This window comes from Trichechus manatus, unplaced genomic scaffold (genome assembly GCF_000243295.1).
Source record: "Trichechus manatus latirostris isolate Lorelei unplaced genomic scaffold, TriManLat1.0 scaffold00013, whole genome shotgun sequence".
In the NCBI taxonomy this organism is placed as follows: Eukaryota; Metazoa; Chordata; class Mammalia; order Sirenia; family Trichechidae; genus Trichechus; species Trichechus manatus.
Genome location: NW_004443949.1, coordinates 18,642,413 through 18,663,835, shown reverse-complemented (window position 1 = coordinate 18,663,835; position 21,423 = coordinate 18,642,413). Strand labels below are relative to the sequence as shown.

The window sequence follows — 21,423 nt, the reverse complement described above, 5'->3', positions numbered from 1 at the left end:
GTTACCAGAATAATCAGCAAGAAAAAAAAATAACCAAAATTACATACACACACACACACACAACCCTGAGCCAGAAAATAATGTGCCTAAATTGAAACTTACATGTTGGTTACTCATAGCCCTGTTCCTACTGTGTACGCCTCATTGTGAAAAGAAAGGAAGGTTACTCATGGCTGCCAACTCCAGTGCAGTCTGCTTAGAGTTCATTACATGCACTGGAAAATGATCAGTTCTTTGAGTGGTTCCCATAAGGTGTGCTGTGCAACTCAAGCTAGATATATCTGCCCACAAATCCCGATTTTACGTGACAGACATGCACTCACTCTATATTGTTGACATTATGAGCCATATTTTTGTTCCTCTAATACCACAGAGCCCTGCTGGTGCAGTAGTTAAGAGCTTGGCTGCTAACCAATAAGTTGACAGCCCGAATCCACTAGCCACTCCTTGGAAACCCTATGGGGCAGCTCTACTCTGCCCTATAGGGTCGCTATGAGTCGGAATCGACTTGACAGCAATGGGATTGGTTTTTGGGTTTTAATACAACTGGGTTTATTTTTAGAAAAACAAAAGGTCTGTTGCATTTTTCATTTATTAAGATGACTTTCCAGTGGGTAAATGGGCAGGGCCCTCACTGTTCAGCCTCACAGCTAGTCTTGCACAGGAGAGGGCCTGGACAGCTCTATAAGCCAATCATGGCACTAATAAGGCTCATGTGCTGCCAAGATGGATACATGCAGTTAAGAAGCAAATCCAACCGCCAACTCTACTAGGCATGTCAACATATAATCACAACTCAAAACATCAGCAGGAAAACCGTCTGAACAACATTTAGGTCTATGTCAGCTCTACCTGCTTTTCCCCAACAGTCTTCCATAACTGTTAGGGAGATAAGTGGAGGTGGTTCAGTGATAGAATTTTCACCCCTCATGTGGGCCAATTCTGGCCAATGCCAGAAGCCTCCACTCATCTGTCAGTGGGGGCTTGTGTGTTGCTATGATGCTGAACAGGTTTCAGTGGCGCTTCCAGACTAAGACATTCTAGGCAGAAAGGCCTGGTGAGCTACTTTTGAAAATCAGCCAACAAAAACCCCATGGATTACAACGGTCCTATCTACAACTGATCGTGATGACGGCACAGGACTAAGTAGCACTTTGTTCCATTGTGCATGGGGTCATCGTGGGTCATAGGCTGACTCAATGGCAGCTAACAACAACAACGAGGGCCTTAGACTTGGAATCTGATCTCTTCCTCCCAAGACGGCCCCTGGTCTGAGAATTTCCCCACTCCTTCCAGAATTGTCACAGTCTGCAGAGTAAGTTGTGGGGGTTGTTATTTGTTTGTTTTGCACATATTAAAGTGAAGCTTTTACCTGCTATACACAATCAGCTTGTCCCTCCTCAGGCTCCACATAGCACCTTTCTTCTGGTGACTGAATTCGCTTGTTGATTTGACTCTCGGGGTCAATCCTATAACTTAATAGTTTACTTCATTGTCATTCTCCAAGACAAGGGTCTATTTCCTTCTCCATATTCCTAGAGAAGCCAGGTCCTTTCCTGGGAGGCCCTTGGTTTGAGACCACCCTTTCCAAATTTCCATACAAATTCCCTGATGAGCCCCTTCACCCTCCTTCTCAGCCAGTGCACCCTGTTTCATTCTGAGTTACCAATTCTGATCAGCCTAGTTATGTCATCACCCCTTGCCAGTTGTTCCCTGGTGTTATCAGCCAAGGATATTGAAGCTCCCATCTGAAATGCCCCACCCCTCTCTCCCAGGAAGTCAAATTGCATTTCCAGGCCCGCATCTCCAGATCACAGTTTCTTAAACAAAGTGAAGTTTATTTTCTCATAGTCTAGGAGGCTAGAAGTCCAAATTCATGGTGCCAGCTCCAGGGGAAGGCTTTCTCTCTCTGTCTGCTTTGGGGGAAGGTCCTTGTCATCAATCTTCCCTGTTGGAGGAGCTTTTCAACACAGGGTCCCTGGGTCCAAAGGATGTGCTAGTCTCCTGGCTCTTGTTTCTTGGTGGTATGAGGTCCCCCCGTCTCTCTGCTCACTTCTCTCTTTTATATCTCAAAAGACATTGGATCTAGACACAATCTAATCTTATAGATTGAGTCCTGCCTCATTAACATAACTGCCACCAATACCATCTCATCAACATCATAGAGACAGGATTTTACAACACATAGGAAAATCACATCAGATGACAAAATGGTGTACAGTCACACAATACTGGGAATCATGGGCTAGCCAAGTTTGGAAGACACAATTCAATCCACGACATTACTCAATAAATATTTCATGAGAGAATGAAATCGTGAAGGAAGATAAATTTACATTATTTTAAAACTCTTTCAAAACAGTTCTGAAAGAAACTTCCGTCTTCATTCCTACTTTCAAAGGAAAAAGTGGTTTGTTTTTCCAAAATCCATACTTAGACCAGAGAACCATAAGGTTTGTCTTTCCAGTTTGTTTTATGTTTATAAATCTAAATTGGAGTGATGAATAACTTGAATTTTATGGCATAGCACAAGTGATGTTGGAGGTAATCTAGTCTAGGGGGACAGCTAATAGATGGCACTGTGGCACCACTCTCCACCTTCTGCACCCATAGCAGACAGCACTAATCGATCATGGCACTCTTTCTCATTAAACCCAGGCTCAGTCTTAGAATTCTCAACTCAGCACTTAACAGGCTGATTACTAGAGATGTCAGTCAAGGTGAATCATGTTTGCCACTCCTGGTCTAGTTAATTCCTTCCTGTAGCAGATGAGCAAAATGAGGTCCAGAGAGGTTAAATGACTTTGCCTAAACCAACTAACCAAACAAACCCATTGCTATCCAACTTATAACGACCCTATTTGAGAGAGCAGAGCTGCCCATAGGTTTTCCAAGGCTGTAATCTTTATGGCAGCAGACTGCCACATCTTTCTCCTGCAGAGCAGCTGGTGCATTTGAATTACCGACCTCAGGTAGAGCTGAGTGCTTAACCACAATGCCACCGGGGCTCTCATATGAAACTAAACAAACAACAAAAAAAACTGTTGCCATCAAGTTGATTCTGACTCACAGTGACCCTATAGGACAGAATAGAACCGCCCCGTAGGGTTTCGTAGGCTGTAATCTTTATGGGAGCAAACTGCCACTTCTTTCTCGCCCAAGCAGCTAGTAGGTGGGGTTCCAAATGCTGACCTTCTGTTTAGCAGCCGCTGCACACACCACCAGGGATCCTTTAATTAGTAGAGGGCCTGAATTAGAACTCAGGTTACCTAAGGCTCTTTCTAATAGAATGCTGACTAATAGGAATGAATACTTCATAAAACTTGTTAGCTATGTTCATTATCATTTCCCCTTAATAGTTTAGAACCTTCATTTACTATATCTCAACCAATTGTGCCAGCAGACCACTGTATCATGAAAATCTCACTGGTATGTCATATCAAGCCAATCTTCCTTTAAAACTATGGAGACATAATTTTTCAAAGCATGATAGGAGCTTGGTCCACCTCTCTGAAACGAACATACCTTCTTTTTTTTAATCAAAAGTGAGGTATCCCTGAAAGTTTGCAAAAAAGAAAAAAATAGTAAAACACAAAAGAACGCAATAAAAAAGAAACATCAGTTGGTTTAAAGGTTTTGTATCTTACAATTTCTTAGCATATCAAAGACACATTTAAGGAAAAAGCATGGAAATTAGAATATAAGCAAGGCTTATCTGTATTATTTTTGTCATTTGGTTGCTGAGTTAGTAATTTTTATTTTCTCTGTATATTCAAATTATCCTCTTCCACTGAGGTGGTGCAGCACAAGCCAAGAGTCAGAGAGGATGCCAGAACCGTCTTAGTATTTTTTGGGCCGCTGAAATGCTGTAGATGTCTAGCTTTATCACACACAAGTGCTTATGATGTAAAAGGAAACAAGAAATATGTTAACAAGTAAGTGCAATCCACTGTTTGTTTTTTTGTTTTTTTTTTCCAGAGCACGAGTTTAAAACTCTCCAAAAGGACAGACTTGTTTCTTCCAAGTGGGCCAGCAGGTGTGTAAGAAAGAAACAGAAAAAGTTTAAATAAATTAAAATCTCAGATTCCTCTTTTTCTAGCAGCAAACTGAAAGATTCTCTGAAAGAATCAACACCCAGGATACCTCATTAACAGAAACAGAGAGGGAAATGAGAAAAGAAGAAAAGAAAAGCAACCCCACAAGCCTGAGAATAGATAAAAGAAGGCAGGCAAAGTTCTTGGACATGGAATCACACAAAGGTTAGCCACCTGAGGATAAGAAATGAAATAAACTATTAGCAAATAACAATGATAAGCTTTGGGGGGAAAATGTCTGATTTGTGTGGGCCAAGGAAAAGCAGTTGTAACTGACCTCTGCTTGATGTTTGGGCAACATGTCCATTTATATCATTGCATGATATGCCAGATAGCAGAGTTATGCCAGTGGCCCTGTAAATGTGCCTTTTCAGAAACTGAGGATATCAGAGCAAGGCATAAGCAATCCTATTTTCCTGACAATCCCTGGGAGAAATGGTGATGGAGGCTATCCTAGTTATTTAATCCAATCCTTCCATACTCAGCTCTGTTACACTGGACTGGGTGTCTGCAAACTGCGTATCACAAATAACTTGAAGACTGGCTTCCGGGTAGGTCTGTCAATGTGAAGCACTGTTGGGAGACTGCAAGGGGGAAAAAGGGAGAAAACATTCTTCCCACTTCCAGCTCTTGAGTGCATCCCTCAAGTTTCCCTTCCACAATACCTGTATGGCCCCCTCAGAAGCCCAAGCACTAGCTGTGAGCTGGTCCCTCTTCTATGACAGCTATCTGTTCCTTTCTATTCTTAGCTCTTTGTCAACAACTCCCCTTCTCTCTGTTGTTGTTCTTGCTAAAGCCCTAGGAGTGGTAGCCGATTCCTGAGTTACTAAACTCTGGGTTACTTTACTGTCCCCTTTCTGCTCTTTTAATATTTTAACACTCATGTAACAAATGCTTAGTTTGCTAGTGTTGCCATAACAAAGGAGGAACCCTGGTGGTGCTGTGATTAAAGCACTTAGCTGAAAGGTTGGTGGTTGAAGCCCATTAGCCATTCAGTGGGAGAAAGATGTGGCAATCTGCTTCCATGAAGATTTACAGCCTTGGAAGCCCTATGGGGCATTTCCAGTCTGTCCTATAGGGTCGCTATGAGTCGGAATCAACTCAACGGCAACGGGTTTGGTTTGGTTTAATCTTTACAAGAGCAGAATACCAGGTCTTTTTTCCCCACAAAGTGGCTGGTGGGTTTGAACCACCAACCAGTGGCGTCATTAAGGGGATGCAGGGGGTGCAGATCACACTAGGTGACACTGTCAGAGGGGGTGTCACCAAATGTCTGTAAAACGTTTGTGCAGTGCATCAGCAGAATTTTTTTATAAAAATATTCCTGTAGTTGTAACAAAAAATTTTTGTAAGCCCAGTTTACATGTATCAATACACCTACAAGGCTAAAACTCTATGCTAATTTACTTTCTGAGCCTTCTAATACACTCTGGTCAGAGCTGCAAGTATTCCCCAAGTACAATGACAGTCCGAATCACGTGGCTTCCTCTGCTCCCCTACAAGCTCGCGCTGCATTCTTGGTGCCGCTGTTTTATATAGTTGCTGATTTTGATGAATTTTCTGGTGTTTTAGGTACAATATTGTGGCAATTAGCACGGGGAGGGATACCATGAGTTACTGCACTAGGTGACACCAGCCCTAGAGATGCCACTGCTGCCGATCTTTTGGTTAGCTGCTGAGCACTTACCATCGTGCCTTATAATAAAAACTCTTTGCCGTCAAGTGGATTCCAACTCATAGCAACTTTATAGGACAAGAGTAGAACTGCCCCATAGGGTGTCCAAGGCTGTGATCTTTACAAAAGCAGACTGCCACATGTTTCTCCCATGGCGCAGCTGATGGATTCAAACTACCAACCTTTCCATTAGCAGCCGAGCGCTTAACCATTGTACCACCAGGGCTCCTTTTCCCTTATAATCGGTGTTTTTATTATGGTGCTAAGATTTGCTCTCCCATCTTTCTTCCCTGGGATCCTCCTTCTCAGTATCTCTTCATACTACACCGATATTACTCTTTCCCCTTCTCCTATTCTGCACAAAAATTCAGGGCGGCCTAATGTATATATTTTACTTTTTTTTTTTTTGGTCACTATTATGAGGAAGGCATTTACATTTTGTAATGGACAATTATAATATTCCAGTTGTGTTCAGATCTCTGGGGATTGTTGCAAATGGCAATCAGCACACCCCAGCACTTGATGCCTGCCCAGGTCTGATCAAAAGATCAAAACTGACTTAAAACCCTGAGCCCAGTTAGTCTCATGCATCTCTGTTGGCCATATCACACTTGGGCAGTACTCAAAAGATCAGGCCCTGGTCACCACAGTCTAGCATACTCTTATCACTGTTCTTCCCACAACTCCTTCTCTCCCAACCTTTTCTACTGTGCACCCTAAACCGTCCATTAATTATAAACATATCCCCTTACATTAATCTCCTCTTCCCAATGGCTCTCTTCCTTCAGTCTTTATAAAAGACGTTCAACTGTCCACAATTTAAAAAAGAAACAATCATCTTTACCCGGCAAAGTTTTTCAAATACCAGGCTAAATTCTGCCTTCCCTTCACTGTCCACTTTGAATTTCCCACATTCAGTCTCCACCTAACATCCCAACACTATGCATCCCACCTCAGGATGGCTTCTCCTTCTATGAAACTGTTACGTACTTAGGAATTGCCAAATCCACAGGCCCTTTCCATCTTGATCTGCTGACTTCTTACTTGATCAAGGCCCCATTTGGGAAGTTTTCTCCTTCCTTGGCTTTTGTGACACTACCTCACTTAGTTTTTCTCGTTTTCCAGCAACTCCTTTTCATCTCCTTCATAGGTACTTCTTCAAGCCCCCACAAATATTGGGGTTCACCAGGATCCCATCTTTAGCTTTCACTCTTTGTATGCTACATGTCCTCATTGAAGAATCTTATTCAGATTTATCTTTCCCAGACCAATATTATATCCCAGATTTCTCTCCTGCGCTTCAGACAGCAGACACTTGTCTACAGAATGTTTCCATTTTGATATCCCACAGGACCTTGAAGCTTAAGATGTAAAAATGAATTCAACTCCTTCTTTCCACAAACATGCTCAGCCCCACATGCCCCATCTCACTGTATGACATAACCACCAACCTTGTTGCTCAGACCAGAAACCTAGAATCGCCTGTCCTTGTTATCCCCAATGTCTTCCCTGCCTTCAATTCATCCTCCTCACCAAATCAAAATTGTTCTCTAAAAACTGCAAATACAATCATCTCTCTCCCTAGCCTCATCCCTATCCTCCCTCTACCCTATCCCCTTCTTTCTTCCATTCAACTTTGCAGTGATTCCCCAACACCTCAAGATGAAATCCGAATTTCTTACCATGCACTGTACCATTTCAGCCTCCTTCTAGCTTCTTCAATCTGCCTTAAAATTCTAATGTTCCGCTGCTAGTGGAAGTGTAAAATGGTACAGCCACTGTGGAAAACAGTTTGGCAGCTCCTTAAAAAGTTGAACACAGTACTACCACCACGGGACCCAGCAAATTCCCATCCTAGGCATATACCCAGAAGAAGTGAAGGCACGAATACCAACAGAAACCTGTACACCAGTGTTCATTGTAGTACTTTTCACAATAGCCAAAATGTGGAAACTGAAATGTTCATTAATAGATGAATGGATAAACAAAATGTGGTTTATTCATACAATGGAATATAATTCAGCCATAGAAAGAATAAAGTTCTGATACATGCTATGACATGGATTAATCTTGAAAACATTGTTCAGCGAAATAAATCAGACACAAAAGAACAGCTATTTAAAAGCCCACTTACATGACACACCTAGAATAGGTAAATTAATATAGAAAGCAGATCAGAGGATCTACATGGGACAGGAGGGGGAAATGGGGAGTTATGAACACAAGAGAGACCCCCAGATGTATGAGCTCTCAGATGTATCCTTCTGTATGAAGTTTTCATTTCTTCTGATGCTCAATAAAGCTTATCAGTTGAAAAAAATCAGTGAACATGCTTCCAAGTAGCTTTCAATCTAAAATAGAACTTTCACAAATGCCGAATCAAATACGTAATCCACCCTCCTCTTCCCACCCTCGGTCCCTAAGATGGTTCTATTCTTTTGTGAGCACTCTGAATTTGGGGAATCTGTGGCGCAGTGGTTAAGAGCTTGGCTGCTAACCAAAAGGTCAACAGTTCAAATCCACCACTTGCTCCCTGGAAGCCCTATGGGGCAGTTCTGCTCTGTCCTATAGGGTCACTGTGAGGTGGAATCGACTTGACGGCAATGGGTTTATTCTCTTCACTGGAAATCTTAACAAAAAACCCTACTGCTTTGAGTTAACCAAAGAATGGTATGCTAGGATTCTATCAAATTTCTAACATATGTAGTTTTCAACCATTTTAGTGTTATAAATATGACATATGTGAAGGCTGTCATGATTAATATTCAGAAGTCAAAAAACGTTTTTGCCAAGAATTTTTTAGTTTTTTGAAATCTTAGTTCATTCAGGTGTAACAACTGCTAAGTACCAGAGACCCTCGTCTTTTTTTATCATTCCTTAATTTCTGAGTATTAACTTGATAAGAAAAAAAGGTAAAATTAGCACATTATCTACTACTTATCATGAAAAAAACTAGGCAACAAATTTGACAGCTATCCATTTCTAATTACATATTTACAAAAACATCTATAACGTCTAAGTATTGCTAACATTTATTTCTAGTAAAAAAATATAGGATATCTATAAAGTCTGAAATCACAGACACTTTTTCAACAGGTTTGGCGACATCCTGACATTATGAACATTCACCTGTATTTCAAGACATGCTGATAAACTTGATTTAAATGAGAACTTTGGGATAAATAAAAACATTTTAACATTAAAAATGTTTCCAAAATGTCAGACTTTAAAACTTTTTTTTCTGACGTGTATTCTGTCCTCCTTGAAATCAGAAATATATGAAAATATATTGCAGTAACACGTCTTAAAATTCAAAATTTTCAAAACAAATACATTGCATATTGTATTTTAATTAGAATCATGATTCCTATGGCACTGAGTTAATACAAAATTATCAATAATACACATTTTAGAGTTACAAAGGGCAAATCAAAGGCTGACAACTTAAGAAAACTCTGCCTTAACATTGCAAATCTTCTAATACTTAAATATCCTACAACAGCATATTTTAGATGCCCAACGTGTTCCCATTACCATTTGTAAAAACATTACCATTATATGATTATCTTGGGGAAATGCTCATGGTTTGCAAGGATTTTCATTCTTTACAGTAACATGGATTATGCTTTTAAGAATGCCTTTTTCCGTTTATAAAATGACATAGAAAACAGAACTCATCTTCCCATTTCTAATTTTTTTCTTTCATAGTCTATTTCATGCTTTATGTGTTTCAGTAACAAATTTTCATGAACTTAATGAGGAGAACACAAATTGTATTTTTCTAGTAATGCAGTTTGGAAGTGGAGGTTAAAAATTAGTGTTTTTTTCATTGTTGTGAATTCTTATCTGGTGCCTCTTTGCATATGGTATTAAAAATGGAAATTTCAGTCCTGATTCTGCCACTTATTAAATATAGGTAAAGATTATCTGCACTACCTCTCAATACAGACTAGTTATGAGACTGTAAAAGTCCCCTCAAAAATTTACTAAATGCCATAACAAAATTACAAAAAGACTAGTAGTACCAAGAAAAAAAAAATTGCTATGGTATACAAAATCCTATTGTGGAGAACCTCAATAACAGTGTTACAATTACCATCAGTTTAATTATTATATAAAGCATAATTTGGTTCCTGTTATAACCATGAAGTAAATGCAATAAATTCTAGTATGTGCAGACAGAACTGAACTTAAGCTATTCTCCAAAGCTTTACTCAAACTCTCAGATTTACAACAGATTCACTATAGGTGCTTATACACAGTATCTGCTTTATAAAAGACCAATATTCAAAATTTATCACAAGTTTTAAAAACGTGGATACTTTAACCCAACAGTTCTGAGACTATATCCTGAATAATCAAAGGCACAAAGATGGTCGAATGTACTGACAACAGCACTGTTTAAATAAAAAAATGGAAAGGGCCTAAATTTCCCAAATGAAGATTGATTTGCCAGCCGCTCGGCCGGAGGAAGATGGGCAGTCGGCTTCCATAAAGATTACAGCCTTGGAAACCCTATGAAGCAGTTCTACTATCGGCCCTATAGGGTCGCTATGGATCAGAATCAACTCGATGGCCGCCAACAGGTTGAGTTTTTTATACATAATAAACCAAACCAAATTGGTTGTCATCAGTTCTGACTCATAGCGACCCCATGTGTTACAGAGCAGAATTGCTCCATAGTTTTCTTGGCTATAATCTTTATGGAAGCAGATTGTCAGGTCTTTCTTCCATGGCACTGCTGGGTGGGCTCAAACTGCCAACTTTTTAGGTTAGTAGCAGAGTACAAACCTTTTGCACCACCCAAGGACCTTTATATTTAATAGAGGAGCTCTTAAAAATGTATAGATACAAATTTATCATCGTAAGTGAAAAAAGGGTACAAAGCAGTATACATCATATAATCCTATTTTTTTAAATATCTAGTGATTCAGAATTGACTAGATGGCAACTAACAGTAACAACAGGGATTGTATTTCTAGATGATGGGCTTTCTATCACACTATACTTTTTAAAAAATTTTTCCATTGTTTTAACTTTAAATTTCTAGCTTTTCTACACTTAATATATTACACATCTTAAAGCATTAAAAAAAATTCATTCATACTTTGTGTAGAAATACTTCTCAGGTTAAGTGAAGGCTGGCATTAACATGCTCAATCTGCAAATACTCCAGAGGCTACATATATATAAATGCTTTTTTATAATTTTACCAAGTGTAGCATCACTTATTAACCAATTTCAATCTATTTCAAGCTAGAGTCCTCTATTTCCCAACCAGATGTCTTTAACAAGATTTGTATCAGTTATGCACTTTGAGATGAGAACCTGTTTTCCCTGAGAAGCAATATCGTTTACAAGTGGAAGACAAGGTGCCACCATGTTTATTTACCCCACATGTTATACACGATTTAGGAGCCCTGGTGACAGTGGTTAAGCACTACACTAACTGAAATGTCGGAGGTTTGAACCCCCAGCCACTCCTCAGGAGAAATATACAGCAGTCTGCTTCAGTAAAGATTACAGTCTTGCAACATTATGAAGCAGTTCTACCCTGTCCCATAGGGTAGCTATGAGTCGGAACTGACTTGATGGCAACAGGTTTGGTTTTTGTTTTTTTCCTAGATGATTTAAGGTATATTTGCAATGAGAAAAAAACAGTAGTCAATTAAACATAAAATGAATACGGTGAATGCTGAATAGCAGACCAAATTCGACCAGGAGAAAAAAAATGTTCAGGTGAAAACTATGGAGGAAATTTCTGAAAATTTTCAATGGCTTTGGAGGTTGAGTGTTATTTTACGTCTAACTCGACTTCAGAATCTACAGCATTCCTTCTTTGACATCACAATAGTATACATATCACTCATGATAAGGCAAACTTTTTGGCCCCTAAATAAAGAGAAAACTTTCAGCAGTTGAGGCAGTAATTAGGGAGAAGGGTAATGAGGATTTGTGTATGTGTGAGAAAAGGAGTCATTAGGCCAGCGCTATTAGGCCAGCGCTGACTTAGAACAACTTAAAATGAGAACACATGGTAAAGGGAGCAGAAGAGACAATGTGGAGCCATTTCTTCGCATAACATTTTCAGAATTCGAAATTATGTAATGCCTGAGGATTGCAGATTTTTCTTTCCATTCTATATTAACATAACTGATACAAGATGTAGGACAATTTTACAAAATGTTAACAAGTATTTTTAGTAAGACTATTTTATTTTAAAAATTTTCAAAATATAAAAATAATAAACATTATGGATATTTAAACGAAACAACATAATTCAACTATAAATAATAAAAATGCTGACGACCCCACATAAACATGTAATACTATAAACATTCTAAGCAATACAAGAGTAATTTTCTAGTTCAAGTTTTACCTTTGTCAGTTCAAGTTTTATTATCACTTTAAAAAATGAACAAAAAAGCTGCTACAGCTTAACCAATTACTTTCGCTCCACTCAAAGAGCAGGGAATTTTTTCCCCATGCCAACACACATTCGTGAAATGGGATACTTATGGGCACAGGTATTAAAAACTGGAACACTCCAGTCTTCAGACAAGAAAAGACTCCTTTGGTGTTTTTAGATTCAACAATCCACAAAAATTGAGTTAAAATAAACCACTTATTGAAAGAAATCTTGTGCCAGACAATACATTCTGAAGTAGTATCACACCCTAAACAGGTTCAGGATTCTGAAAATCCAAAGTAAACAACTATGAATGCTTTGCTGATACTTAAAAAAACTGTATCTTAAGAACATTCACTAAGGTGCTGGAACAAAGTCTTGGGGACAAAAAAAAAAAATTCTATACATCAATGCAAAACTTATACAATGTAAATAATGCATCTCTTTATAACTCATCAAATGTTTGGTAAATATTTAAGAATTACTTTGGCTCCTGCTGCGTGAAAGAAAGGTGGGAATTTAAAGCAGAGCAGGATGACAACGTATTTTAGGACTAGAAAATTTTTTCTATTTGAAATGTGGGAAAACTGAGTGATGCTGAATTTGTCATTTTTTATTTTTGCCAAATTAACATCCTTCCTCTTATCAAAAAAAGCTAATGAGAAACTTATCAAACTATCTTTTCTTTTAGCGAAGCTGGGCACAAATAAGTTCAGTCTTTCTGCATCACTTTATCTTTAAATTATGAGGTGTTTCCAATGGACTGGGCTCTTTATTTGACTCACCACAGACCACTTTTATAATTATGCTGCAAGATTAGAATAAGTCATAAGCGATAATGAAGTCTAGACAACAGATTCAAAAATTATATTGAAAAGTTCTGTAGCACCAATGACTTTTTCCTAAGACACTTGAGGGGCTGCATCACTTTAAAGTATTGTCTTGTAAACCAGACCAAAAATATTCAGTTGATCTGTATTTTGAGCATAAATATTTATAAACTCTATTTAAAAAAAAACAACAAAAAAAAAAATATAGCATGACTAGGGCAGCTATAGTGTAAAATCTAAGTATATCGAAAAATATAAAGATATAGAAAAGATTTCCATAACGCAATCATGCAGAGGGGTAAACTGCTTCATTCAATTACACAAGTGATTCTGTACAGTAATCTACACATAGCTCCATGAGAATCCTACTCAAAGAGATGAAATGAGTATCTCCAACTAACCAACATAGAAGAATTTAAATATGTAAATAACCTACTCGATCTCACATCAATTACCAAAAAGCACAATGATCTTAATAAGAATCAAGTCATCTTGACTTCTGGTTTCCAATGACATGTTCAATTTTGTTTTGCTTTGTTTTTAATTTAAAAGAAAAAAACAGTTGACAATGGTAGGGTATGTGGTCTACATCCATTAACCAATCAAAACGGTTAACAGCGAGTATTATATCTTCAGACTATGTTCTTTGGGTTTCTAATGTAGCAGCTAAACCCCTATTTTAGTGGCAGAGAATCTTTCCTTGAAAAGAAAAAGTACTGAGTTATCTGGGAAAATATAAACTCTCTGCAGTTAGCTGCTAGAGTTTACAAATGTGAACAAAACGAAACAAAAGTCTAATTAAAAAATGACTTGTAGGCTATTAGGTCATATTTATGTTAGAAGACCTTTCAAAATATGTAATTTTCCTTTACACCAAGTCTAACACTAACCATGATGTGCCCATTACAACTGGTGTGTTCACTGCATTCTTTTTATTTTTCATGAGAACAAATGCAATGCACACTCAAGAAAAAAATGTTTGCAGAATCGTCAACTTTGCACCAAAAAAAAGTGAAAAAAGAGCATGGCTGGATGGAACTGAAAAATCAAGATAAATAGAATCAAGTATAATTTGGACTTTTCTAATCAAGGGTTGTTATCAAGTACAACTTCTGGCTTCTCAAATGCTTCATGAGAATATATGAAGGAATACTAAGGAATTAATTTTGCAAAAATTTTATGGTGTCCATTATAAAAAGAGTATTTTGGGTGAATATGTAAGGTGTAATTTAATTATAGTCTTTATAAATAATTCTAAACCATACTGCTTATTAATAAAAAATTTGGCCATATAATTTTTAAAACTACATAGTCTTTAACAATGTTAGACATATAATCCTATTTCCTCTTGCTTTTAAGATTGTCTTTGATCTCCTGACTGCAAGTGAAGAAAACATGGAAAAACTGTGTAGACATTTAATAGATGTTTGTCAATATTTCTAATCAACAGATCATTTATTACTTGAAAAGAAAGACAATCTCCTTTTTTGTTTTGAAGAGCTAAAGTTTTTGTTTTGTTTTTTTTTTTATTCAGGTAAGTGGCCTTGGCAATGACTTCAATGAGTATATTCAGAATAGGCAAGCTGTTGCAGTGTGTAAAAAAGTATTTTTTAATTTGTTCAAAATTATTTTAAGGGCTATTCTAACCCCAGAAATACATCCTAAAACCAAATGCATGCTTAACTTTTTAACCACCTTCTTCATTCTAAATTGTTCATGGGAATGAGCACAGCATCATGTTTAGAGATCTCCTAGACACAACTCTCAATTTACCTGAAGCTGAACTTATCTCACATTAGGAAACCAAAAGGCCTTGTTCCTTCCTAAATGTTTAAAAACTAAATGGTTATAAAGTAAAGGGGGAAAACATTTAAGAGTAAGGTCAAAGCACACACCGAGACACACTTCTGGACTCAGATGTACCCTTAGAGAACTGCAAAGATGAAATGTTAATTATAGTACATGTAAACCTCTAGTCAAATTGGTAAAGGGCAAACATGAAATGGTAGGATGGTATTATTTTAACAGTCATCTCCAGACAGGAACAGTTCTCGCTGTTGTAGTCCCAGAGCTAAATTCACGCAATGACGATCTCTCTCTGCTGGAAAAAGAGAAGACTATTAAAACTTTGAAAATAAAAAATAAAATCTAAAAATTAAATCACACCATAAATTGATGACCAACTTTTTCTTAATTAAAACATCTATTTGAGAAAGGAACTAAAACCGATGTTGGAGACAAATTGCACAAAATATTGATCAGCTTTGGGTTAAAGTGATTTTAACAAAACGTCTCTGCATCACATTTCCTTTAAACATTAAGCTGCAAAAACCACAGGACTACCACACAGCTGTGACTTAAAATTTTGGTTTAGAAATCTAGTAACTGACCAGATTGTAAATTTTCACAGAGGTGTGGATAAGTAACTAAGAAATCACAAACAAATTCTGAGATATTATAAATAAAAATAAAAGCAAGAATAATTTTCTTAAGTTTCTCAAAGATTCCAAAGTAACCAGGAGATATATATCTAATAACCTTAAACTCCATGCGATAATCACTTCATTCTTTAATCACACCATATAACAAAATTCTATACTGAGATAAAGGTCAGCAACAAAAAATAAAAGGAACATACTAAAATAAGACAGTGCCTGATATTCAAAGGAAGTCTAACTTCTGGATGATAGGAAGACAAGTGGATGGGTGAAATAAACAAAGCAACAAGGAGGGAGAGAGTTAGGAAGGAGCAAGAGTAAACTGATACCGAAAAGTAAAATTAGAAAAAATGCTTTCAATTATACTAAATAATAAGCACATAATACTGATAAACTGCAAGAAATGCATTTATCAAATTAGGAATTTCTCTACTTAGCAAACATGCTATTTTTATTAGAAATTATTGAGAACATCAGTCAAGTACACCAGGATTTTTTTCTTTTATCTCATAGGTAAACAACTACTCTTCTCTAAAGGCCTATATACGTACCTCCGAGTAACTAACCAGTTTAAGAAGTTAGTAAGAACAAGGTTGTTTCTGAGATCTGAGAGAAGGAAATCCTCTTTCTGCCTTACCAACATTGTACACTGATTTAATTCTAGATTAAATTTTCATCATTAATTTATAGGGTTTTAGGAGAACAAGAAAAGCCGAGAGAGAGAGACCAATAAATGAACTAACTTAATTAACTAGAATCTCATGCAGGGCATACTTGTTTTAAAAGGTTAATAGATTTTTGTAATAGAAGAAAAAACCTTAGAAATACTTTTACAAATTCTAGAGTGACTACAACGAATTTTCTACAACTATACATCTGCATAATGTGTAAGGGGAGAAAAACAAGAAAATACTGATTGTTAAAGCTTTTAGAATACTCTAAGTATCTATATTTATAGTTCAACATACCAAACAAGCAACTGTTTGCTTTCTTGTAACCCTTATAGCTACTGATTACTGTTCCAAGAAAGATTAGCAAGACAGTCTCCATAAAACAATTCTAGTGACAAGAAATTTCCTTCAAATAAGCCCAGCCATATTTTCTACCAGTAATCTGCTAAAGTGGTAAACTCTTGCCTTCACAGTAAACTACTGGTTGTTACATTTGATCACAGCACAATAAAACAAAGGCTATGGAACACTCGGCCATTCCTACAACACGTTTTCATTAGATACTTGGGGCATCGGTTAAACGCTTAAATACTTTTTTAGATTTACAATTATTACAGTATTAAGTAGATACAAAATAGTGAGTGAAAATGTAAAATGACAACTCAACCATCCCCTGAGGTAATCTTAATCTTTTAACCAGTAAAATATAATTTCCCTCATTTTTTCCTGTAAGAAGTAGATACCTACATTGTCCTCAATTCTTTTCACACTCCCAACTGATCCTATACAGCCCAGACCTGTACTAAAGCAAAGAACTTGTTAGGAGAGCTATAGAATTAAAAATGTGTTTAGAGATTTTAGATGGCATATTATAAAAGTAAAGAGTAAAGTAAACCAAGATGAAACAGAGGACACTTAAATCCGTAATGGTGGGAAAACTGGCTGTATCTGCATTATCGGCAAATACTTGTTATTTTTGAAACTTTGAATTTAGAAGTGAAAGAAAGGTTATAATTAGGAAAGGGAAGTGCTAGTCCATATAGAAATTAACCTATATTAAATAGGCTGAATAGAATTTGTGCTGGCAAATGCAAGCATTTGGGAACACTATATACAAAACTGTACTAAGAGTCAATATATGAGTTATCATAACCAAATCTAAGTTGTTTCCATTGATCTGATAGAAACAACAGCAACAGAAACAACAGATAATCAGTTTAGATGTAGTAAATTGTTTTAGATCAAACACTAATATGCCACCATGAAAACTATAGCAGTAAAAGGCACCTTAGAAATCATCTAGTTCAACTGCTTTCATTTTCAGACAAGGAAGCAGCCCTAGACAAGTTAAGAGACTTGTCTGAGGCCACAGTCAATGGCAAAGCTGGGACCAAAAGCTAAATCTCTTAACCATTGTCTAGCAGTCTACCCTAGGTCACCTTTGGATACAAAACACTAGTGGGAATAAACTAGATTGGTGGCTCCTAGCATTTCTAATCTTACACACTGACAGAAACCAAGACTACTTTACACCTGAAACTGACTAAAACATACAATATTTCAAAATCTTAATGTCATATTAATTGCTGTGGAAATTCCATTCAGACTACAGGTATAGCTTCCATCAGTACCTGTAACCCCACTGGTGAGAAATTAAACTGTATTAATTGTTTAGCAAAATAATCCCAGTGACAGAAAAGACCTTCAAGAGAGATTTTTGAAAAACTGTAAGAATTAACAAGGGAGGTAAATGTCACTCCTCTATTGGAGATTTAAATATACATTCATTCATTAATTCATCCATCAAGCATCTGAGTGCCCACTACTAGTCAGGCTTTGTGATAAGCACTAGAGAGAAAAAGATGAATAAGACATGGTCCCCTTCCTTGAGGAGCTTGTAATCTAGTGGGGAAGACAGACATATGAACCAGATAAATTATATTACAACATAAGTACCGTAACAGAAATATGAACAAAGCGCTGTATTAAGAAGGAGGGTAACGATATGAACTGGCTAATGACCAAGAAGTCTACTACTTTTGTACAGTATATTTGAGGTAAGAACTATCACGTTTACTGTAAACACAATCTCATGTTTAATCAGTAATTAAGGAGGTAGCAAGGAAAAATTATAAAAAAAAAAAAAAGTTGGCAATGAAATCAGAATGTCTGCATTCAAGTCCTGTCCTTTCACTAACCAGCTGTGACTCTGGGCAAGTCACTCCACCTCTACTAGCCTGTTTCCTTATCTGTAAAACAGGAATTAACAAGTACTTCAAAGGGCTATCTTAAGGTTTAAGTGAGAACACATGAAAGTACATGTAGCGTACTAAGCATGTATAGACATACTCATTAATAAAAACCCCAATAGAAATTAAATATTAAGTAATATTTATAAGTAAAATTATATTAATGCTAATTAAATACAATTGTGAATCTAATGAATGTTGCTAATATTTAATCCTGACTCTGGGACTAAATCAAAACACACTTTTCTTCTTCTGATTCATTCAAAGCTACATGGCTTAAGACATTTTAAGTTATATGTTACTACAGAATTTTAGACTAGGAAAACTGATAAGCTATTTACAAATTTAAATTAACAGAGTAGGTATTTTAGTTACATTATAAGGGAATTTTACAGTAATTTTTAAAAAATCAGGCTAAAATATACTAATCAAATTATAAAGCCAAAAATCAGCATGGAGATTTAACTGGCTTTTGAAAGATTTACTTTCTTTATAATACCTGTTTGGTGTAAAGAGAAGAAACGTGAGCCTCTGCCAATTTGGCACCTTTCACGACTACTAAAAAGAAAAGAAAACACACTTACCTAATGAATCAGAATAGCAACACAGTCAACATACAAGAGACTATATAAAAATATATCATAGATCTAAGTATAGTAAAAAAAGTTTTTGAGTAAAGTCACTATTTGCCATCTGAAATGTGATTCTGAAACTTTAAATATAAACATATGCACCAATTGCAAGCCAAAACATTCCTATGAAATATTACCATCAAAAACATATACACAATTTTAACTCCAAGTCTGGGGCTCAGGGAGAAAAAGAAAAACGGCACCCATTAGGTATCCCATTGGCAGGAGATTATGGTGGTGGTGAAATTACAGATTGTGAGGACCTCAATACAGAAAGACAGTAATTTAAAAAAATGTGACTCTTCATGTAATAACTATAATTTCAGGAGGGGCAGAAACACTTTTAACTGTAATGAATTTTTAGAAATAAGTACGTATTTACCCACCCCCTCATTCTACAAAGAACACATTTATTTCCTGGAAACTGCTGTATTAATTTTCAATGATCATGTTCACTTGCCAGAAAAATCCATTAAAAATCACAGTATTTTTTTGCAAATGTCAAAGATTTTTATACATGTATAGGAAATGCACACTTAAAATATCAGACTGGAACACTTACCAAACAGTGTTTTCCTAAAGTAGTACTTATAGTACATTTCTTTATTCATACATCTTCAAATGGTCAAGTTTTCTTTCATAAATCCAAAATGTAATGTGATGTTTTCTTATTCATCAAATGTTAGCTCTACTTGAAGTCTGCTTCCAAACTAATCAGCCTGCTTTTAAATCTTAAGACATCTGTTGAAAATTTATAGGATCAAACCAAACTGAAGTGGTATAAATTTTAAACATTGGATTGTACATTATTATAAAGGTACCAGTAACCATTATTATGAAAAAGTTAGTGATTATAGCTCCTTTTGTGATAATTGGGGGAAAGGGCAGATTACCATCTGGAATGGTCTGTTTTTTTTTTTTCTTTTCCTTTCTTTTTTTTTTTTCCTTTTTTTTTTCTCTTTTTTTTAAATTTTAGGAACGTTGTCTTTGCTTTTTTTTTTTTTGTCATTGCTTTTTTCTTTCTTTTCTTTTCAAGAGACCATTCCACTTTATTTTAACATCTGAATGCGTAAGGACTCATATGCAAAGCAGTCATACACCGTTATCATTAAAACCCATATGGTAAAATACATACAGAAGTCCAATAAAAGGTTAATACATAGTAAAGCCTATGCATACTACTATGTAATATTATGACTACATAAGGAGACTTTAGTTAGAGTACTATGTTATCTATTCATTTGTGAAAACATTCATTAAGATTTTAAATGCAAATTCATTCCTTATTTGGAGTAAACAAAAATCCTCTAAGTTATAACAAGTATTGGTCGTAAGTTTTCAGACCTATCTGTTAGATTACAAAGAACCCAAAGAATTCTGTAACGTTCAGTAGAAGTATGTAATAAAAACATTGCATGTGTTTCTAGTGTGATGTCTTAGCAATTGTTTACTGAAATAAAACGCAAACATCAATCTTTCAAAATACAAGATCAGAAGGTAGTTTTCTTCTCTTTTGTCTATTTGTGAAATCCATCTTCATCACATTTTACCAAAAATTGTTTTTACAAATATGTCAAAGTACATTAGATAATACTAATGAAACACAGGCAGAGTTCTAGCATATGCAGATCAATGATCAGTCAAATCATCTTCTCCAAGAACGAGATTCATTGTCCTCTTCTTCTTCATCATCATCTTGAAGTAATGAGTCATCCACCAAAGACTCTTCCTGAAACTTTAGGTTAAAATGTATTTAGGAATTTACCCAAAAGAAAAAGAAAAGAAAAAAAGTTGACACTTTTAAATACTGATATCTCTCAACAGAGTCGAATACAAAAGGTATTCCTATGGTTAGAACATTTAAGAAACAAAAGCAACCTTTATCCACTCAAGTGTTTTCTCTATAATATCTTTTCTATTGCTTGCATGAAACAGGCACTAATGAAATATCAAAGTCTTTATACATGCCATTTCTCCGGTCTCTATTTACCAAATTATGCCATCTTCCGTACGTACTGTCAAAAATCGTCCAATAATTTTTTTTTTTTTTTTTTTTTTAAAGAAAACATCGTCTTCTCTGATTTGTCCCATCTCAACCTGGACACTAATTAACCAATAATTTATATAAAATTCTACCAAGATTTATGTTCTTTTCTGCTGTATGTACCATTTTCTTTTAGAACATTCCTTTCTATTCCCCATTCCCTTCATAAAAGCTTCTTGGACTACTTTTTCAAACTTTACAAAATACCTAATACCAGGAGCTCTCCTGCTTTTCTCCCCATTCAATTCAAACTGATGGAAGGACAAAGGTATAATCTAAAATATAAAATGACAAATCATGTATATGAGTTTCAAAATACACACTTTATTTTTTGCATTTGACTATGGATATGTATAACAGCCCTGAAATGTCCTTCAAACA

General features: G+C 36.1%; 1 protein-coding gene across 9 annotated transcripts in view; it reads right to left on the bottom strand.

The window, feature by feature from the left end:
• Window positions 1–14,509: 14,509 nt before the first annotated feature.
• The window catches only part of RBM26 (RNA binding motif protein 26), a 92,479-nt gene continuing 85,565 nt past the window's right edge, over window positions 14,510–21,423 (bottom strand). For 6 of the 9 annotated variants that reach the window (XM_023726700.1, XM_023726703.1, XM_023726701.1 and 3 more), the window contains one exon: window positions 19,973–20,733. In XM_023726700.1, coding sequence (XP_023582468.1) covers window positions 20,644–20,733 — 90 coding nt within the window. In that variant the 3' untranslated portion in view covers window positions 19,973–20,643. Of the gene's footprint in view, window positions 20,734–21,423 lie in introns of all 9 variants that reach the window. The other 3 variants (XM_012554149.2, XM_012554150.2, XM_004371407.3) reach the window with 1 other exon arrangement.